General features: G+C 41.0%; 1 protein-coding gene across 1 annotated transcript; it reads right to left on the bottom strand.

Moving 5' to 3' along the window:
- Window positions 1-8270: 8270 nt before the first annotated feature.
- LOC128732692 (general odorant-binding protein 83a-like) lies at window positions 8271-18958 on the bottom strand. Its single transcript, XM_053825992.1, has 4 exons — window positions 18872-18958; window positions 8943-9018; window positions 8488-8744; window positions 8271-8288 (listed from the first exon to the last, which is right to left on the bottom strand). The coding sequence occupies exons 1-4, from the start codon at window positions 18956-18958 to the stop codon at window positions 8271-8273; spliced, it is 438 nt and encodes a 145-aa protein (XP_053681967.1).
- Between the last annotated feature and the right edge of the window lie 71 nt (window positions 18959-19029).

Genomic DNA, 19029 nt, shown 5'->3' on the forward strand with positions numbered 1-19029 from the left:
TTTGTTTAAAGCTTTGAACAAGTTTTTCCTGAAAGATCTGTAATTCGTGATTTATCCACCTCCACCATTCTTCGCTTTCAGTTTGTACTCCACCAACAATCGTCAGCAGCACCTTCCGCTCGAACACAACAAGGGCGCACATGTCGTCAGTGAGCAGCATCACGGCCTCAAGTCAATTAAGAACTACCGATCTAATAAGCGGCTTGTTCATTGTCTGCTTCGTACGGCGAGTTCCTGCTTGAATGTGCCACTGGATCATCTTACTCATATCGTTTTTCGCGGTCATCCTTAACAGTGATCTCAAATACACGAGTTTATTTACGACTTCTAGTTCATCGCCTTCATCTAGTAAAGCATGGCTAAAACAAATTTGGACGCATAGAACAATCTATAACTCGGGTTTGGAGTGTCGTAGAATGAATTATGGACTGTCTCCATAAAACGCTGGATTGCAGTATTTTTAATCAGCTGCAAGTATCACAGTGTTACATTATTGTATTTCTCTGGTTCTAACCCCTTGAACTTTTTTTTAATAGAACTCATCATACTCTGCACAGATGAAGATACGACAGCATGTTTCTTCCACTTAAAACACATTTCTTTAGCGATGTTGACTGTCCTCCCGCTTCACCGAAGTCGTTGCTTGACAATTGCCCAAAAAAAATTTTCAATGAGTCGAAACTCCGGACAATTTGGAGGACTCATCTGTTTAGACACGAAACCGATATCATTAGCTGCAAACCACTCTAACACCACGTTAGAGTAGTGACAGCTAGCAAAATCAGCACAGAATATAACGTTACCCTTTTGTTTACGAATTATTGGCAAAAATCGTTTCTTCAAACATTCTTCCATGGATAAACTTGAGGAAGAAATGAAAGGCTCAATCTTCAGCTACATATTCCTTGCCAGATCATGACTTTCTTCGCGAATTTATCAGCAAACACGAACTTATACCTATCTGGCAGCTCGGCATACCGAGAGAACGAAATATATGAATATATGAATATATGAATTTCGGCAGAACTTGCTCATACAAACGCCTAGCACGCTTCTTAGCTATCAAATTTTGCTGGCACTGACAGACATACAGCTCTCTCTTGCTAGCATATTCCGCGTTGTTTGATAGTTATCGTCGTACCTCATAGCCATATCCCGGATGGAGATGCCAGGATTGGACTTAACACACCTCAATATCTTTCCCCTCAGCTATCGGTCCCTGGTTCCGGTTTTCTTAAAAGTTTTTTTCAGCCTTTCCTCACCTAGGTTCTGCTTATAACTTTTTAGAACATTATCACACTGTCGATTTTGGCATTTTTAGCACTTTCATCAACTCTGATTGAGGCCACTCTTGACTTTTCTGGTGTTTGTGCAAGATTTCTTTTTTACGTCGTTCGTGTTCCATTTTGGACTGCACCGCAACGTGGTGGAATATTTTGACGAAACTTACACCTGTTGTGCTTCATAAACAAGTAAACAAAGTTATGTCAAATGGTTCCAGTTCCTACCATAAGGGGCGTTACTGAGCGAAGTCCGTTGGCCGAGAACTAGAGACCACTGACATCGTCCGGGCACATCTTGCTCTACTCTGACAACCGAGGTGAAAATAATACTCGAGAGAGAGAGAAAGAGAGAGAGAGAGAGAGAGAGAGAGAGAGAGAGAGAGAGAGAGAGAGAGAGAGAGAGAGAGAGAGGAGTTGGATTCCTACTGAACCCACGAGCACATGCGGCCCTGATGAAGTGGAAACCGATAAATGAAAGAATATTCGTGGTCAGATTTAGAACACGGGTTAGAAAACTTACAGTTATCCAATGCTATGCGCCAACAGCCGCTGCCGACCAGTAGGAAAAAGAGAATTTCTTCAGCCAGATGAATAGCGTGATCCAGAAAACCCCAAAGGGGGACCTCATAATCCACTTGGGCGATTTCAACGCGAAGATTGGCTCAAACAATGCGGACCTTGAACGCGTCATGGGACGCCACGGCCTAGGTGAAATGAGCGAAAACGGGGAGCTGTTTTCAGAATTCTGTGGTAATAACAACATAGTCACTGGTGGATCGCTCTTCCCCTATAGACCAGTACATACAGTCACGTGAATTTCCCGCGACAGCCGAACAGAAAACCAAACCGACCACATCTGCATCAGTCGAAAATGGCGAAGGAGCCTTCTTGATGTACGCAAGAAACGCAGCGCTGTTATTGCATCCGACCATCATTTTACTATCGTTGAGATACGTTTGCGCGTCACACGTGTCCAACGACGGAAGGAGAAAGTTGGGTACCGCTACGACGTCCGCCGATTGGAGAATCCTGAGATGAAAAGAGTCTTTGTCGAACAACTTGAGTCTCGAGCCTCGGAGTTGCCACTTGGTAGAACCGTCGAAGAGCAATGGACCGGCATCAATAACGTCTTCATCACGATCAGAGGCGAAACCCTCGGCAAAGCACGCAGCGGGCGGAGGTAGTGGGAATCAGCAATGGGTGGTTGATAAAGACAAGGGGTATTCTTGCCACATATAATTCTGTGTTTTTTGTTGGGAAAATTTGGCCATTTGTACAGCGAGGAAAAATATCTGTGCAAAAATCTGTCCAATGCAAAACAATGAGAGTGAAAAAGACGGAGAGTCATTTTGCTGCCTATTTCCGTCTCTTTCGCTCTCATGTAAAAGTTTAAAAATCTGTTTAATCTGTGTAATTGGCAAAAATCTGTATTCTAGGCATACAGATTCTGTAGAGGCGATTTCTTTCAAATATCTGTTAAACACAGAATAATCTGTGCATGTGGCAACCCTAGTGTCCTAAGAAGGAGAGAGGAGCGGCATAACTTATAACTTCAGAGCGCCTTGATGGTTTTTCCTTCAATTTGATACGCAACTTCGTTAATATAAGGGAAATAGCACTGTTGGGTTGACAAAAGAAGGGGGGAGTAGGGAAGGAGTTCCTAACAAGGGGAGTTAAAATAAATAAAAGGGTTTGTATTTCTTTTGCCTTGAGACCGTTTGCAGTTGCACAAAAGGACGGGTAGTTATATTATAATATCTCAATAAGCGTAAGATCATTGACCAAATGCAGTCAAAAATTGAAAAGATGAAAATGCAGCGTGAACATGAGTCTTCCACGGAAAGATATGACTCTCTTGCTACATAACGTTAGAGTTAGACGGAAGTAGAGTGTGAAAATCGGTTGCAGGATGTGATAAGTAGAATTGCGAGATCCAGAGCAGCGGAGATGGAGCAGCAACAATGGCGACAATGTCCAAATTAGAATGACAATTATCTGTCAGTGTCATTCCAATCGAGCAGACGACCTATCCAACGCGTATGCAGGAAAAAGAAAGAAAATTCGCATTGCATACATTTGGGATGACATGTCGCCACTCTGTATATAGTCACTCTATTTTTTCTAAAAACAAATACCAAACTATGTTCTCGGTGTAGTAGTTTGGTTTAGGTAGGACGCCTTACTAGAGTGCCACGCTACGCAATCTTGTAATGGGGTTATCACCCAGTTAGCATGTTTATATGTATACTAGCTGACCCGACAAACTTCGTATTGCCACAAATTAAACTGTGTTGTACATAAATCATGAATCTCGAATGATCCTTGTCACAATCTCGAGTTTTGCAATTTTCTGAGGAGTTCAACCTTAGATGATTCATTTTGGCCGTTACGTAACTATGAAATCACGGGTAGCTTAATATACAAATTTACAATTTTTCCTCACAGTAAAGTAGAAAACAAATCTCCCCTTTGCTTAGCCAGATAAAATAAAGCGGATTTATTTAAATATTCTCCGTGATTGTATAACATTTCGCCGAATACCATTTCGCGAAAAACCGTATGCGAAATGCACCATTTCATGGAAAACCTTTTCGTGGAAAGTGCCATTTCCCAGGGGTGATCTTCTCCTTTCTCGCTGTCGCTCGTTCGGGCCCAACTAAAGGAAAGCAATGTTGTGAATCGAGCGAGAAATCAACCATGCCTACTCACACGCGAAAGAGTATGAGAAACATAGCATTTAACGCTTACGCCGCACACGCAGACGAAGAAACAGCCACCGGTGCTGTGTGTAGACATTCTGCTACCCACACACTCGCGCACGAATATCCTCACTTTGTCTTACTACATAGCTTAATCCCTAGTCAAAAAACTCGCGGGGAAGCAGCTGCCCGTGAGGCTGGTGGCGCACTGGGATATAAATTTTACATTACTTCTCCTTTTTCTTCTTCTTCTTCTTCTTCATCGCCCTTGATTCTACTCACGGGCGGGAGTACGAGCTTTCGTAAGTAATCGGTATCAGCAGATCGGGCTACAACGACGAACGACGAGCGACAACCATAGCTGTTAGCTAAACACAGACTCAAAAAAATTCGTTGCAGTGCATGAAGAAATAACAGCGGGACCGGCGGCAGTCTCGCCCTGAATCATCCAGTGTTACTATAGATAGTTTCTGGAGGTCTTGTTATTGATTAATGTTTTATAGAAGAGTCTAAAATTTCTCGAGTTCGACTGGTTTTTGAGTAACGCAAAAATTTCTGTTTTATTTGTACACGCAGAATAATCCACACGTCCTTTATACGTGAAAAATCACGTAAATTTTTCTACGTCACTTTCAGTTGAACATTATTGAAAAATACAATAACATCTGATTTTCACGTAAATGCATGCATACTAATGCAAACTACGTTGAATTCACGTTAATAATGCGCGAAAAGATGGATGGAAAATATTCGCATAACTTTTCCCATAATTTCGACGTGAAAATTATTTTAAGTGTATGACGGGGATGTACCACAGGGGTGAGGCGTGAGGGGTTTCGAACCATCATAAAATAAATTCATGCTTCCAAAAACCCCCACATGCCAAATTTGGTTCCATTTGCTTGATTAGTTCTCGAGTTATGCAGAAATTTGTGTCTCTAACTATCGTATAACCTTTCCCGGCACCAAAAACCCCTGCATGCAAATGTTCACACCGATCGGTTCAGTAGTTTCCGAGTCTATAAGGAACATACGGATAGAAATTCATTTATATATATAGATAAAAGTTAGAAATCAGCATTACGTACATATATACATGCTAATAAATCGTATTTGATGTGCAAAATGGCAATATCCGTGCTATTTTTGAGGTGATATGCGTGTTGAGAAATAAATATAAGTAATTTTATATGATAATATCCGATTAAGTCCGACCCTCTTCGTACAGCTATATAATTCCGTGCTGAATATCGAATGAGTGCCGGTATACGATTGAAAATCAACTTGGGCGCACTTTATTAAGCTTTAGTTACAATTCCGAAATTGTCAAGAGTTATTTACAATAATTTTCGGTTATTGATGTACGATTTGGTGCTAGCTGGGCATCTTGGCATGCTGCCGAGACACACGTTTCATAATTCAGCTGCCTGGTCCAAGTCAAACGCTGTTGTGAGTTGCTCCTAATCTAGATCTCGTAATCTCACTAGGCAAAAGTAACGATGTTCTACCTACTGTGGTATCAACACCTGTAAGTTGCACTTCGTTGCCAACATACGACCATCAATGTTGCAAATCGCATGAGATGCCTACTCTTACGCGAGTATAAACAGCATAGCATTGAACGCTTACGTCACACACGCAAGCGTAAGACAAACAGCCGCCGTTGTTGTGTGCAAACATTCTGCTACTTGCACACTCGCGAGTCTCGTATCGACTTTCTGCATGACCCACTCGCGAGTCAAACAACTCGTGAGCAACCAGCTGCCCGTGAGGGCTAGTGGCTCACTTGGAAACAGATTTTGCATTACTTTTTCTTTTATTCTTTATCTTCACCATCGGTTTTACTCATGGGCGGAAGACAGCACTAGTGCAGGCTTCTCTGGGATTGATTACCCGATTTCCACTAACATTTCTCATATCTCGGTCGAAATAACGATAGAAGTTGCTAAATTAGATACCGAGTATCATTAAGACGTCTGTTTTCTACTTACAGGTACGCAAGGCCCCGATGTTTTTTTCATGTGCGGACTTCACTGCGACCAGTATAGTTGATCTATTGTGATATCGTCCGGGTGTTTGCTGTATGACCTATACTGCATTTCTTTTTGCTATAATCGCTATTGAATGAGCGATATGCTTATTAAATTTTATGCGTGCTTGTGTGTATTGGGGTTTACCCTTCCTTCAAAGCTTGATCTACTTTACCCACTTATTCCTCGCAGCCAGTACTATCCCATATTATAGCCATCCTTGGCGAGGACTCATTCGTTCCTATGACCAGTACACTTTACAATAGGAGGAACACTTGCACCGTCAAGAGGCTTCAGAGGGTAAATATAGAATTCAGCATGAAGGAAGGGTAAATGGAGGGGCATGAGAATAAACCCTTGCTAAAGTCACTTGACATCGAATAGCTTGATTCTACTAACATTCGAACCCACGACCACTCGCTTGTCAAGGCAGACTCGATAACCTTGCGGCTACGGAGCCCCCCAAGGCCCCGATGTTAAGCATTATCCTGCCATATTATCCATTGGTCATTTTCAATGGTCATAAGATGAGTTCTTGGACGAACAATTAAATCTATTGTGAGCCACTCTAAGCGCTCTAGAGTACTCGCTGTTTGCAATGACCCAAAACTGGTCCTTTTCAACTTTCTTTAGAAAAAAAAGAAGCTTCACAATGATCTCCGAAAAGCATTCATATATTGGTAGTTATCCATTTATCGCAAAATCATCTCATCAACAAAATCTTCATGTTGGGATACAAATAACACGCTTCACAATGTTGACAAAATACTCCTCAGAATAACAAACTTCAACCACATAGCCTAACTATCATCTATCTGCTACAAAAACAGTATCTTGAATAGGTCAAATAAAGCTGCCGTGGAAAACAAAATACATGCCTGAGCAGGCATAACTGCCAACCATTGCATTGTGAAGTCTACGTTAACTAGCAGGACAGTCCATAAAACATTGAAAAAATCCTTATTTACCTTACCTCGTATCTCTTTGAAAAGAAAAACTTGAGAGCATGCCAAATAAATAAATTACCGATTTTTTCATGTCTGTCATCGTTCCAACTTCACAACATTTTTTTTCACCAGCCCCCATCTATTTCCTTAAAATGGTTGGAATCGAATTCGAAAACCCGCAAGCACTCTCGAAATTGGGGCAACTTCAAAGTTCGGTAAGCACTCGTGCAGTGTTCGTCATTTTACGCTCACCTTCTCACACCAACCCCACCGACCGAGCCTGCCCGGCCCCCTCGCGCAAACCACTTACCCCTGTCTGTCGCAAACGCACACATAATTCCGTTCATATCTTCATGATGTTTACCCGTCGAAATTTCCTCCGCACTCATCTGCTTCCAATTCAAACGAATTTTATCGACGTTACCGTTTGCCGGTTTTTCGTACTCACTCAACCCAACCACGATTTTGTCATCCCGCTGATCGTACCATTTACCATCCTGTAAAAAAAGGATGCGAATTCGACGAGCAGTATACCTAATTTTCCAGTTCTGTTTGGCTTCAACTTCAAGTTCTGGATTGGCTCACCGACTCAAAAGGAATCGAAAACAAAGGGCCAAGGGCTCTTAACCAAATTGAATTTTGATGTACGGCATTTGGCTGCGAAAGGCTGTGGATAACGGGTTTAGTGCCGCGGCCATAAGAGCGCAGCACCAAGAGACGACATCACCGGGCCGGGTGGGTCCATTGGTTTGAATGTGTCATTCTACTATCACGGCACCGATGAACTTTATACGTGTACGTTCCCCCGACGGGTGGTGGAAATGCAATGAGTGAATTTTTTTTTAACTCACTGATGGGTATATAATTTTGATGACGTAATTCGAAAATGCAGTAGTTTGCTACTGGCTGACTGGTTCCATAAAAGTTGGAGAATCGATTAAGAATGATCAATAACTTTCTTTGCACAACAAATACACTAGGTGTGTGGCACAAAACCCAACAAAATAATTTCACAAATAGTTTCAAACTTTCGATTTTTTTTTTATTTCTTTATATTCATTTTAGGTTAGTAACATTTTTCAATTAAACTTTGGCAACGGGTTAGTCACACAATCTAAGTGCTCGTTCTTAAAATTATACTCTACGTACGAATAGAACCGAGTAAATTCCGTTTCATTATCCTGTCATCTGATTTCCAAAACTGAAACGTACCCTTATTACTGGCAAACTATCTCCAGCAAAGAAGAAACATTGAAGTATCAGCAAATCAGTGGAAGGAAACTTGCTCGGCATTCGCAGCGGTTCCGAAATTTAAACAAGGAAATAGTGCTGAAACGAAAAGGAAAACAAAAATGATCGCTTAGCAATCGGAAGTAATTTTGGAGTTCAACTTTTTCAATTCAAACTTATTTGCGCTGAAAAATTTCTTCGACTTTCTTGCCAATGCAACGCAAGAGTAGTTTCCCGAGCGAAATTTCGAGAGGTCGGGCCGTGGCACAAGACCGATTAAATAATGATAATTTATTACCTTTGGATCGGCTTGCTTCCAGCACTTGTGCAGCCAGAATGCCTTCTCGCACAGATTTTCCCCTTCCGGGTAGAGACACCGTTTTCCCATGTGCAGCGCGATGTCGTGCATCGAGTTCGGGAGCGATTCGTGCAGCTTCTCCAGATGCACATTTCCATTGTCATCAACAACCCTAGCCTCGTGGAACAAGCAATTCATGTAGCACTTGAGCTTCTCGTCCTCGTGGATCTGACCGTCGCTAAACTCCTTGATGGCCTCTGCGGAAAGCGTGAATTATTATCGGTAATTTATTGTCGATTTCCGATGAACGTCCTCTTCCGTGTTTGTGCTGAATAAACAATGCCTGAACTATGTATAAAGTTTATTCGCCGAACAAACACTTCGATCAGAATGCGATCCACGAGTTGTTCACGAGTTTCGAGCAGACGTAATTGTAACAATCAAAGAAATCTTACCATCGGTAACACCAGTTTTGCCTACACAAATGTCATGAATGGGTTTCATCGCCTCAAGCAGCTCCGGAGGAGGGTACTGTTGGTCATAAAAATAAAGGTGAAAAATATAAACGTGATGGATAACAGGTTCAAAAACATTTGAAATGGCGAAGTAAGGCTTCGGCTTAACTCAGTTTGAACAACTGTAATAATTGTAAAGTTTGTTGTTGTTCTTAAGTCACTATCTATAAAAAATATTTGTTTACACTGCTGTCGCTTAACAGGCTTAAAATAGTTCAACCATCATTTTACCAGAGTCGAATAATGCCATTACTTGCTTGTTTTTGTTACTGAAATCTGACTAAAAGTAAATCTGGACGCCCCTCGTTCATCGCGAGCACACCTCTTGTGGTAGGAACTGGAACCATTTGACATAACTTTGTTTACATATTTATAAAGAACAACTGGTGCAAGATGTTCCACCGCGTGACGGAACAGTAAAGAATGGAACTCGAACGAAGTAAAAAATCTTGCCCAAACACCTAAAAAAATCAAAGATTGGTCTGGATCAAAATTGTCCAAACAGCTAAAAATGCTAAAATCATCAGTGTGTAACGTTCTGAAGGTTTTAAGGAGTGGCTAGGTGTAGAAAAGCGGCAAAAGTCTTTCAAAAAAACCGTAACTAAAGACCGAGATCTGAGGAGAAAGATATTGAGGTGCGTTAGGTCCAATCCTGGCATCTCCAACCGGGATATGGCAAGAAGGTACGATTCCAACCTTCAAACCATGCGGAATATCCTGGCTCAAGAGGACTATAGATCCTACAGTGTTAGAAACATCGACATTTGAAGTAGAATTTGGTAACTAAGAAGCGTGCTACGCATTTGTGTGAGCAAGTATTGACGAAATTCAACGACAAACCTACGTGAAAATGGATTTCAAGCAACTTCTCGCTTAAAAATTTTACATTGCTACTCGGCGTGATGTGCCAGGCAAATAAAAGTTCATGTTTGCTGATAAATTTTGCACAGATCCAAATTTTGCAAGGCTATCATCTGGCAAGTAATAAGTAGCTGTGGACTGAAGACAGAGCTTTTATCACTTCCTCAACAATAACATCGAGTTTATACATGGAAGAACCAGATTTTGCCATTCATTCGTAAATATAAGGGTAACGTTATATTCTGGCCTAATTTAGCTAGCTGACACTACTCCAAAGTGGTGTGCGCCTAATGGTGTCGGTTTCGTGCTGAAAGAGATGACCCCTCCAAATTGTCTGGAGTTTCGACACCCATTGAAAACTTTTGAGCAATTGCCGAAGAATGACTTCGACAAAGCAGGGGGACAGTCAACAGTGCTAAAGAAATGCGTTTAAGGCGGAAGAAATATGCTGATTATGTTATATATTGAACTTTGCAGGTTATGTTAGGTTACGTTAAGCAAACAGTGCGAGATTTTATCAGAACCAGCGGAATGGAATTGGAATGATGTTATAATGTGAAACTTAAGGTTGAATACTGTAATCCAGTAATTTGGTAAACGGCTAGGTAATGCGTAACATTGCACAGTGGGCAGAATCGACCGAAAAAACAGAACTTTTTGATTACCGCTGTTTTTAAGGAATAGAAAGTGACTTTTCTGATGTAAAAAATCACGAGAAATCGATTGATGATGGTCTCAACGCGTGGAAATGACAAAAAGTAGCCCATTTTGCCCCATTCACCCCAATTTTCTAATAGTTTTGAAAGAATCATTTACAAACTCTCTCTAATTTGAGATTCTGTGGTTAGAAAAGAAGAAGAATGTTCTGAAAAAGGTAGACGGACAATTTTGTTTCAATGAAACATAATCTACAAGTGTGTTTTGCCCCATTTTACTCAAGTTTTCTGTACCAAAGTAGTGTAGTTTTCTTACCAAAGATTTTCAAAAAGGCATGCCTGTTGGCAGGCTTGTTATTTCCTCACTCATTGTGCAAAAAGTGCAACTTTTTTTGTTCCACACAATGAGCAGAACTGCTTTCAGAAATGAGAAGTAAATCCACACAATGAGAAACAGACTAAACACAATGAGAAAAACTGACGTGCAGAAAAATTTCTTAATGCGCTCTTTAAATGAGCAACTTTCGGTTTTGCTCCCGGTCCTCTCGGTAGCTACAGCAGTAAACCTGGAAACAAAACAACCGGTGCGCGTACAGCAGCTATAGACTCAGAGGCGTCAAGACAATCAAAAGTCGTTATATTTTGAATCTTAGCGGAGAATTGCCTTTGTTTATAATGGGACTTTCCTGTTGGTACGCGACAAGAAGCATATGTATGGGAATTCAAATGTTGCCATATCTAAATAACATTTTTCGCACTGTTGCCGTTGTGACATGCGTTGTGACCATATGATGCAGTTGCGTTCACGGGCAGCCAAACTCAACTGAATATACTAAATGTAAGAATCATGATTCAACTGCATTAATGGATTAATATTTTTCTGATGGCAATGACCGCTACTGACAATCGTCGTTTTTTCTCAACGCACTACCCATGTTAAAACTACTCGTAGTTGTCATACGTCAGCGCATCGCATCAACTTATTCAAAGTGTATTAACATTCTCCTCAATGAGTAGCACAGTGTGCGGTTGCTCATACAACTGCGTTCAGCAAGAAAGAGCACAGTTAAAATGAAACGGAGCAGAATAAATCGCGTTGAAGACTGAGCACAGTTTGAATTTTTCTCTTCTCTTTTTTTCTTCTGAGGAGGTGCCATCCCTGCCTGTTGGGCCGATTGAAAAAGTTAGAAGATCGTACGACAATCATGTTTTTCACAAAAATGTCATGTAAATGAATGTTTTGCTTTGTTTTACCCCACAACTTTTACAGAAATCAGAGAATGTATTGATAGAAAAAAAAAACCAAATGCGAAAGTTCTCCGATTTCATTCAAATTTGGTGTGTTTGTTCTCAATTTAAAAATTGTAGACCCATATTTGTTATTGAACGTTTAAGGTACCGCTTTCTGAGTTAGGGTGGCCACAAAAATCGTCATGCTCTCCGATTTTATTTCATTCAAAGCTTCATAACTTTTGAACCATTGAACTGATTTTAATGATTTTGGTTCTAAACAAAAGATATTTCAATTAACTTTTCAGAAAATATATTCAACCGTAGCTCAAACCATTCCGAACTACAAAAACTTTGAAACTTTGATGAAAGGGGGAATGGCAAACATGATGTTTTTTGAAGCCACACTAACTCAGAAAGAGGCACCCTAAGCGTTCAATAAAAATATGGGTATATAATTTTTCAACTAGGAACAAACACACCAAATTTGAACGAAATCGGAGCACTTTCACATTTATTCCTTTTCCTATCAATACATTCCTAGATTTCAGTAAAAGTTGTAGGGTAAGGCAAGGCAAAACATTCCCTTACATGACATTTTTGTAAAAAGTTTGATCATCGTTCGATCTTCTGACGTTTTCAACCTTCCCAACAAGCATGCCTTCTTGAAAATCTCTGGTAAAAGTATGGAATTGGCATTTTGCCTGTGGTACAAAAACCTTGAGTAAAATAGGGCAAAACAGACTACTAGATTATCTTGCATTAAAATAAAACTTCTTTTCTAGCCATAAAATCTCAAATTAGAGAAAATTTGTGTATGATTCTTTCAAAACTGTTGAAAAATAGGAGTGAATGGGGCAAAACGGGCTACTTCCCGTCGTTTTCGCGCGTTGAGACCATCATCAATTGATTTCTCGTGATTTTTTACAAAAGATAAGTCACTTATTACCCCTTAAAAATAGCGGCAACAAAAAGTTCCGTTTTTTCGGCCGATTTTGCCCACAGTGCATTAGTACTTCGCGTACCTGCAGTGCACGTGCAGTAAAATAGACCGCACAGTGGTCATTAATCACTTACCTAGTAACACCTATCCCTACTCGTGGTATCAGCCGGAATACGAGCAACCTTAGCGGGTAACCAACCCTGGTGGAAAGTAAGGTCGTATACCGACAGAGAAGGAAGCACTCATGCTTCCGCTAAGTGTTGGCAATAGGAACAGCCTTGCCAATCGTGAGAGCCTGTCTCCAGGTTGGGGGCGACTCACAACGGTAATCCCACTGCACGGTGAATTGCCGTTTCCGCACCAGGTATGCGGCTGTATCCCAGGTTAGGGGCGGCATCAGCATCTTTGGCTCGAGCAGCACGTTCGATAGGGGCGGCATACAATAGCGACTGATCCGGAGTGGGCGGCTGACCTATGAAATACTGTATCTTACCAGCTATAGCCTATACCCCGTTCGCGAGACTAGGCATCGCAGCTCTAGTAAGGCGGTATGATTAAAAAACTTATGCTAGGAGAAATTGAGGAAATGAACTACTACAATAATCGGTATGGACCCAGACAAAAGAAAAAGGACAACGACTATTGGAAAGTTGGTACTTGGAATATCAGGACTCTATTTGAGGCGACACGCGGGGGTATCCTAGCAAGAGAGCTGCAGAAGATAAAGGTTGAGGTTGCAGTCACCCAAGAAGTGCGATGGACGAAGATGGGAGAACGCAAATTCCGAACAGTAGATCCTATTGCGGGCACGACATTCATGTATCACATCTACTACAGTGTCAGTAATAAAGCAGAGCAAAGAATCGGATTCGTATTATACGAAAAACAAATGAAGGCGGAGGTCCATTAATGACCGTCTATGCGTGTTGAGGATTAAGTGCAAATTCTTCTACTACAGCCTGATAAATGTGTACGCACCGACGAATGACAAACCCGATGACTTAAAAGTAGAGTTCTATTCTCGTGATGACGTATGGAGAGTGCCCAGGACATGACATAAAGGTAGTTATCGGGGATACAAATGTTCTTTCGTCCCGTTATTGGTAGAGATAGCTTCCATCCTACCACAAACGACGATGGGCTGAGGTTAATCAACTTCACTGCAGCCAGAGGAACAGCTATCTGTATAGTACCCATTGTGCACAATGGAACATTCGAAAGCACATCTGGAAACGCTTTAATGGAGAGGCCTGCATCAGATCGACCACGTTCTGGTGATGGTCGGCACTTTTCTGATGTCGCAAACGTGCTATCCTTCCGGGGACCAAACATCGACTCGGACCACTATCTCGTAGTAAGCAAGATCCGCGCACGGTTGTCCATCGTGTTCAAATCGAAACTAACGAGTAAGATACGACGGAACATTTGGCGGTTATCGGCGGAAGGAGTCGCTGCAAAGTACTCTCGAAAGACTAATGAGCAGACCGGTAAACAACTTGGAGAGAATCTGTATGAACAGTTGAGGTACATCCACGACGCGACCAGTACTACAGCACAAGAAGTGTTGGGTACTACTGCGGCAGCCACTTAAAGTGAGTGGTTTGACGCAGAGTGCCAACGAGTGACTGATGAGAAGAATCGAATACCAGATGTCATATACTGACTGCAATGGTGACACGCCACAGCAGAGAGAGACAACATTACGATGCATTGTTTAATGGTGAACAGGATGGAGCGGTTAACAGAAATAGAAATAGGAAAACGATTGAGTATGATAAACAAGCTGTGGATCCGCCAACTCTGGGCGAAGTTCGAAAAGCATGGTGAAAACTGAAAACCAGCATAGCAGCTGGAAAGGGCGGCATTCCCGCCGAACTTTTGAAAGTCGGGAGCGAACAAATTTCCTGCAACGGCCTCAATCTGAAAAACAGGATACGGGAGAGAATTTTTGCATTTTTGTCAATACATTGTGCAATCCATTAGGTCATACTAAAGGTATGGACTGAGGAGAAACTACCTGGTTGGAAGGTCTCATATGTCCTATTTACCAAAATGGCCATCGACTAAAATGCAGAAATTACCGAGGCATAACCTTCTTCAATTCTGCAGATAAAATTATCTCCCGTATCCTATTTCTCAGACTAAGGCCATTACAGGAAACCTTTGTTGGCGAGTATCAGTGCGGTTTTCGAGACGGACGTTCCTCGACGGACCAAATATTCACCTTGCGACAAATTCTCGATACAATCCGGGAATTCAATTTGCAGATTCATCATTTGTTTCTAGACTTCAAGGCAGCGTACGATTCAGTTAAACGAAATGAGCTATGGCAGACTATGCTTGAACATGGTTTTCCAACAAAACTAATTAAGTTGATATGTGCTACCCTTGATCAAAATCAAGCGTGAGGATAGCGGGTTCAACGTAGCAGTGGAAGGTACTATTCGAAGGGCAGGCATGCAGAGAAGCGATACCATAATCACGTCGCACGGTCCTAGGGTTCGCGGACGACATCGATATCATCGATGTTAACCGTGAAGCTGTGGAAGAAGCGTACACGCATTTTAAAGACGAAGTTGCGAGGATATGGCTTATCATAAACTCTACCAAAACAAAGTATATGGTGGCTGGCAGAGAGCGTGTTAGGCCTTCTGGTGTTGGAACTGCGGTGGTGATAGATACTTTTGAAGTGGTCGACGAATTTGCATACCTTGGTACGTTAGTGAAATGTGACAACAATGAGAGTCGTGTAGTAAAAAGGCGGAAAGCGGCTGCCAGCAGGGCCCTCTACGGTTTATGTAGCCAGTTGAGGTCCCGTAGTCTGTAACTCCGTTCAAAACTCGCGCTCTACAAGACGCCCATTCTCCCGGTGTTAAGAGTTAAAAATCAGCATTATGTACATTTATACATGCTAATAAATCGTATTCGATGCGCAAAATTGGCATATCCGTGGTATTTTGGAGGCGATATACGTGATGAGAAATAAACAAACACATTTCGTCGATAAAGGTAATTATATACGATAATATCCGAATAAGCCCGACCCGCTCCGTACTGCTATACGATTCTGTGCTAAATATCGTATGTATGTCATCTATTATCATTATATACGACTGAAAATCAACTTGGGCAGACTTTATTAAGTTTTAGTTACGATTCCGAATTTATTAAGAGTTATTTTCGATCATTTTCGGTTATTGATGTACGATTTGGTGCTAGCTGGGTAGTCTATGGCCACGAAGCGTAGACGTTGAAAGAGAGCGACCGATGAGCTCTTGGCATTTTTGAGCTTAAGATCCTGCGATCAATTCTTGACGGCGTATTAGACGAAAGAGTGTGCGCGGGCGCATGAATCATGAAATATACCAAGTATACAAAGATGCAGATATTGTGAAGCGATTCAAATACGGTAGGCTACAATGAGCTAGCCACGTAGCAAGGGTGCCGGATGAAAGACCAGCGAAAACAATATTTAGCAGAGAACCCCACAGAGGCTGACGACTTCGAGGAAGACCCCGTATCAGTGCTGCAATTTTTCGACTGAAAATTCAAACGTCTAAAACTTTTTAACCTCAGTGTAAAGGATTACGCTTGATAGAAAGCTTTTTCGTTCTCATTAATATTTGTTCCCTCTCGACTGTTCGGTCAAATAGCAAATAGCAAATTACTTATATTTTTATGAAATTAGTCATAACGCGTTAAAACCCATGAGTGCAACATTCGTTTCAGTATTGTTGTATAGCGGTAAAGTTTTTATTTGGGAAAGCGTAGCAAAAAAAAGGGAATGTATGCCGAATTTAGTAGCGAGCTGAAAATACCCTTCGGTACCCCATGTGAATACATCGAGCAGCCTTACAATGCCAGGACTGAAAATTTTCGATAAGATGTTGAGAACGTCAATTTTCGAGGAACGATTTAGCCCCAAAGAGACCGAGAGATGCTACTGCATTTCCCAGAACGTGATGTATGTTATCTTTCCTACAACTATTGCCAACTTTTCAAGATATTGTGGTATGAAAAAGCACAATTTATCATCCAAAAAGTCACAAAACCTGTACAAAATTTCAAGATATCATTATAACATTTTCAGCATGATGGTGCATTATTAAAACATGAGCAACTTCAAATTGCCATCAAAAAAAGTAAAGCGGATTTTTGACGTAGGACTACGTCTTTGTTTACTATACTGGGAATGGGTAGCACTTTGTGAAAACGAAAATAGAAGTGTAACGTTTGAATGAAAGATTTCAAATGTTAATAACTACTAAGCTACTGAACGAAACTGAACAGTTTATATGTCGTTGGATAGATAAAATGACCAGCAATTTTATAGGGGAGTAAGAGAGCAATTTTAAGGAGGGTATAAGAGGAAGGGCTCCTATACAAATGAAGCACAAATTTCCTCAAAACTCGAGAAATATTCAAGCAAACGGAACCAAATTTGGCATGTGGGGGTTTTTGGATGCATGAATTTATTTTGAATTTATTTATTTTGTGATGGTTTGAGACCCCTCACCCCTGTGTAGGAGGATAAGGACTCTCATACAAATAAAACAGAAATTGGTCATTTATTACCATTTCAACCTTTATGATGCACACAAGTGATTTTTAAAAGAAATCTCTATGTCTCAAAGGTTGCAGGCGTTGTACTTATAAACCCCCGTCCACATATTTTCAAAGAGACCATTGCATTAAATGAAGAATTGAATCTGAATATTTGGCTCTTTTCTTTTAAACATTCACTTAAACAATGGCACTCACGGATTCTTATAAACATACATATGCCAAAAATGCAGTTTACATAAGTGTTTAATCTGATGATCTAATATAGTCCTACGTCACCCTTTCGTACAACCCTTAGGGCTGTATACCTTGATAGTTTTTAAGTGTTGTTCATACAAAACATATTGTATTTCATTTGTTTGAAAACATAGAACCAAAGTATCTTAGACAAAGTTTCTCTAAATTTAACTTTCTACAAGTTTAAAAAAAACACATTTAGAAGCTATTTGAGTTCATTTCACGGGCGGCCAATAAGTTTTTATACTGGTTAATTAGCTTTTACAATGGTTTTTGAGGATAATAGGGTAAAATAGATATCTTCCCCCCCCCTGCACAAGATGGAACTATCACCAATCGATTCCTTGCATTTTTTACACAGGAATAGGTATCTTGTGAGATTCCAAACTAGCGGCTTCAATTAATGAGGATTACGAGCTCGTTTTGGCCCATTGTTCCCTGTGCACATGGGCGGTAGTTGGGAGCGCCTTGTAAGATCGGTTAAGTGTAATCTGACCGCAGTGATACATAAACGGCATCCCACGGATGAAGAGCTTAGGAACGCGTTGGCGGAGATAGAAGGTGTTCACAACAAACGACCCCTTACTCATGAGCCAACAGAGAATGAGGCGACCCTCGCTCTCACACCCTACCACTTTTTCTTGGGTTCTTCAGACGGATCCAAACCGTTGACGACGACCGAAGAGCATACTGTAGCATTGCGATGTGTTTGGTCACCTTCTCAGTGGTTGGCTAATTTCTTTTGGAAAGGCTAGGTCAAGAACTGTTTACCCAAAATTACACAAAATTTCCGAAGTGGTAGGAGAACGCAAAGCCTCTGCAGGCAGAAGATATAGTAGTCATCGCAGACCACAATCACCCTAGAAATTGCTGGCCAAAAATTCCTGTTATGGTTTACTCTTTCGGAAACTTTCCTCCCGCTGGTGCGACTAATAAAGGGTAAACATACTTAATAAGCGTTGCTTCAATAACCCTATCTTACCAAATTTTCCGCTCTTTCCCCTTCACGTTTTGTTTGCATACTATAAACACCTTAGTTTCATTACTTTCTTTTACCATCCCCTCCGTCGATTAGAAAAACTACCGTTATAAAAAATTAATAAAATGGCTGACCTCATTATAAAGGTCAAGACAAAAAAAGGTTAGTCTACAGAATTTATCTTTTGGGTTTCGTGTTATGAGAAAATAAGTTTGAGTGGTCTTCAGAAGCACAAAGATTTCAAACATTTGAATTTTTATTCCCAACCATTTTGTTATCACTATTATGAAAGTTGCCTCATCGTGTCAGGACTTATTGAGTACACGAAGTACTACATCGATATTGTTAAAGAAGCAACAATTGGAAATGCCAACAATTTTTCCATTCACTTTGTACGCACCTCAGCATCTCGTCGCGGAGTAACGTCAGCCAGGACGACGACTGCACCGATGGCGGCGGCCATAATACAGAAGGAAAACCGAAACATCGTGACAAATCTGTCTATAAACGAATTACTAGCACTATTTACAAACCGAGAGATAACCGGCTACTGAAAAA

Source organism: Sabethes cyaneus, chromosome 1, assembly GCF_943734655.1.
Source record: "Sabethes cyaneus chromosome 1, idSabCyanKW18_F2, whole genome shotgun sequence".
Lineage (NCBI taxonomy): Eukaryota > Metazoa > Arthropoda > Insecta > Diptera > Culicidae > Sabethes > Sabethes cyaneus.

Coding starts and splice junctions, on each gene's coding strand:
- LOC128732692 (XM_053825992.1), bottom strand. CDS start 18,958: ATGTTTCGGTTTTCCTTCTGTATTATGGCCGCCGCCATCGGTGCAGTC. Junction 9,019..18,871: donor CTCCGCGACGAGATGCTGAG/GTGCGTACAAAG, acceptor TATGACCAACAG/TACCCTCCTCCGGAGCTGCT. Junction 8,745..8,942: donor CAAAACTGGTGTTACCGATG/GTAAGATTTCTT, acceptor CGCTTTCCGCAG/AGGCCATCAAGGAGTTTAGC.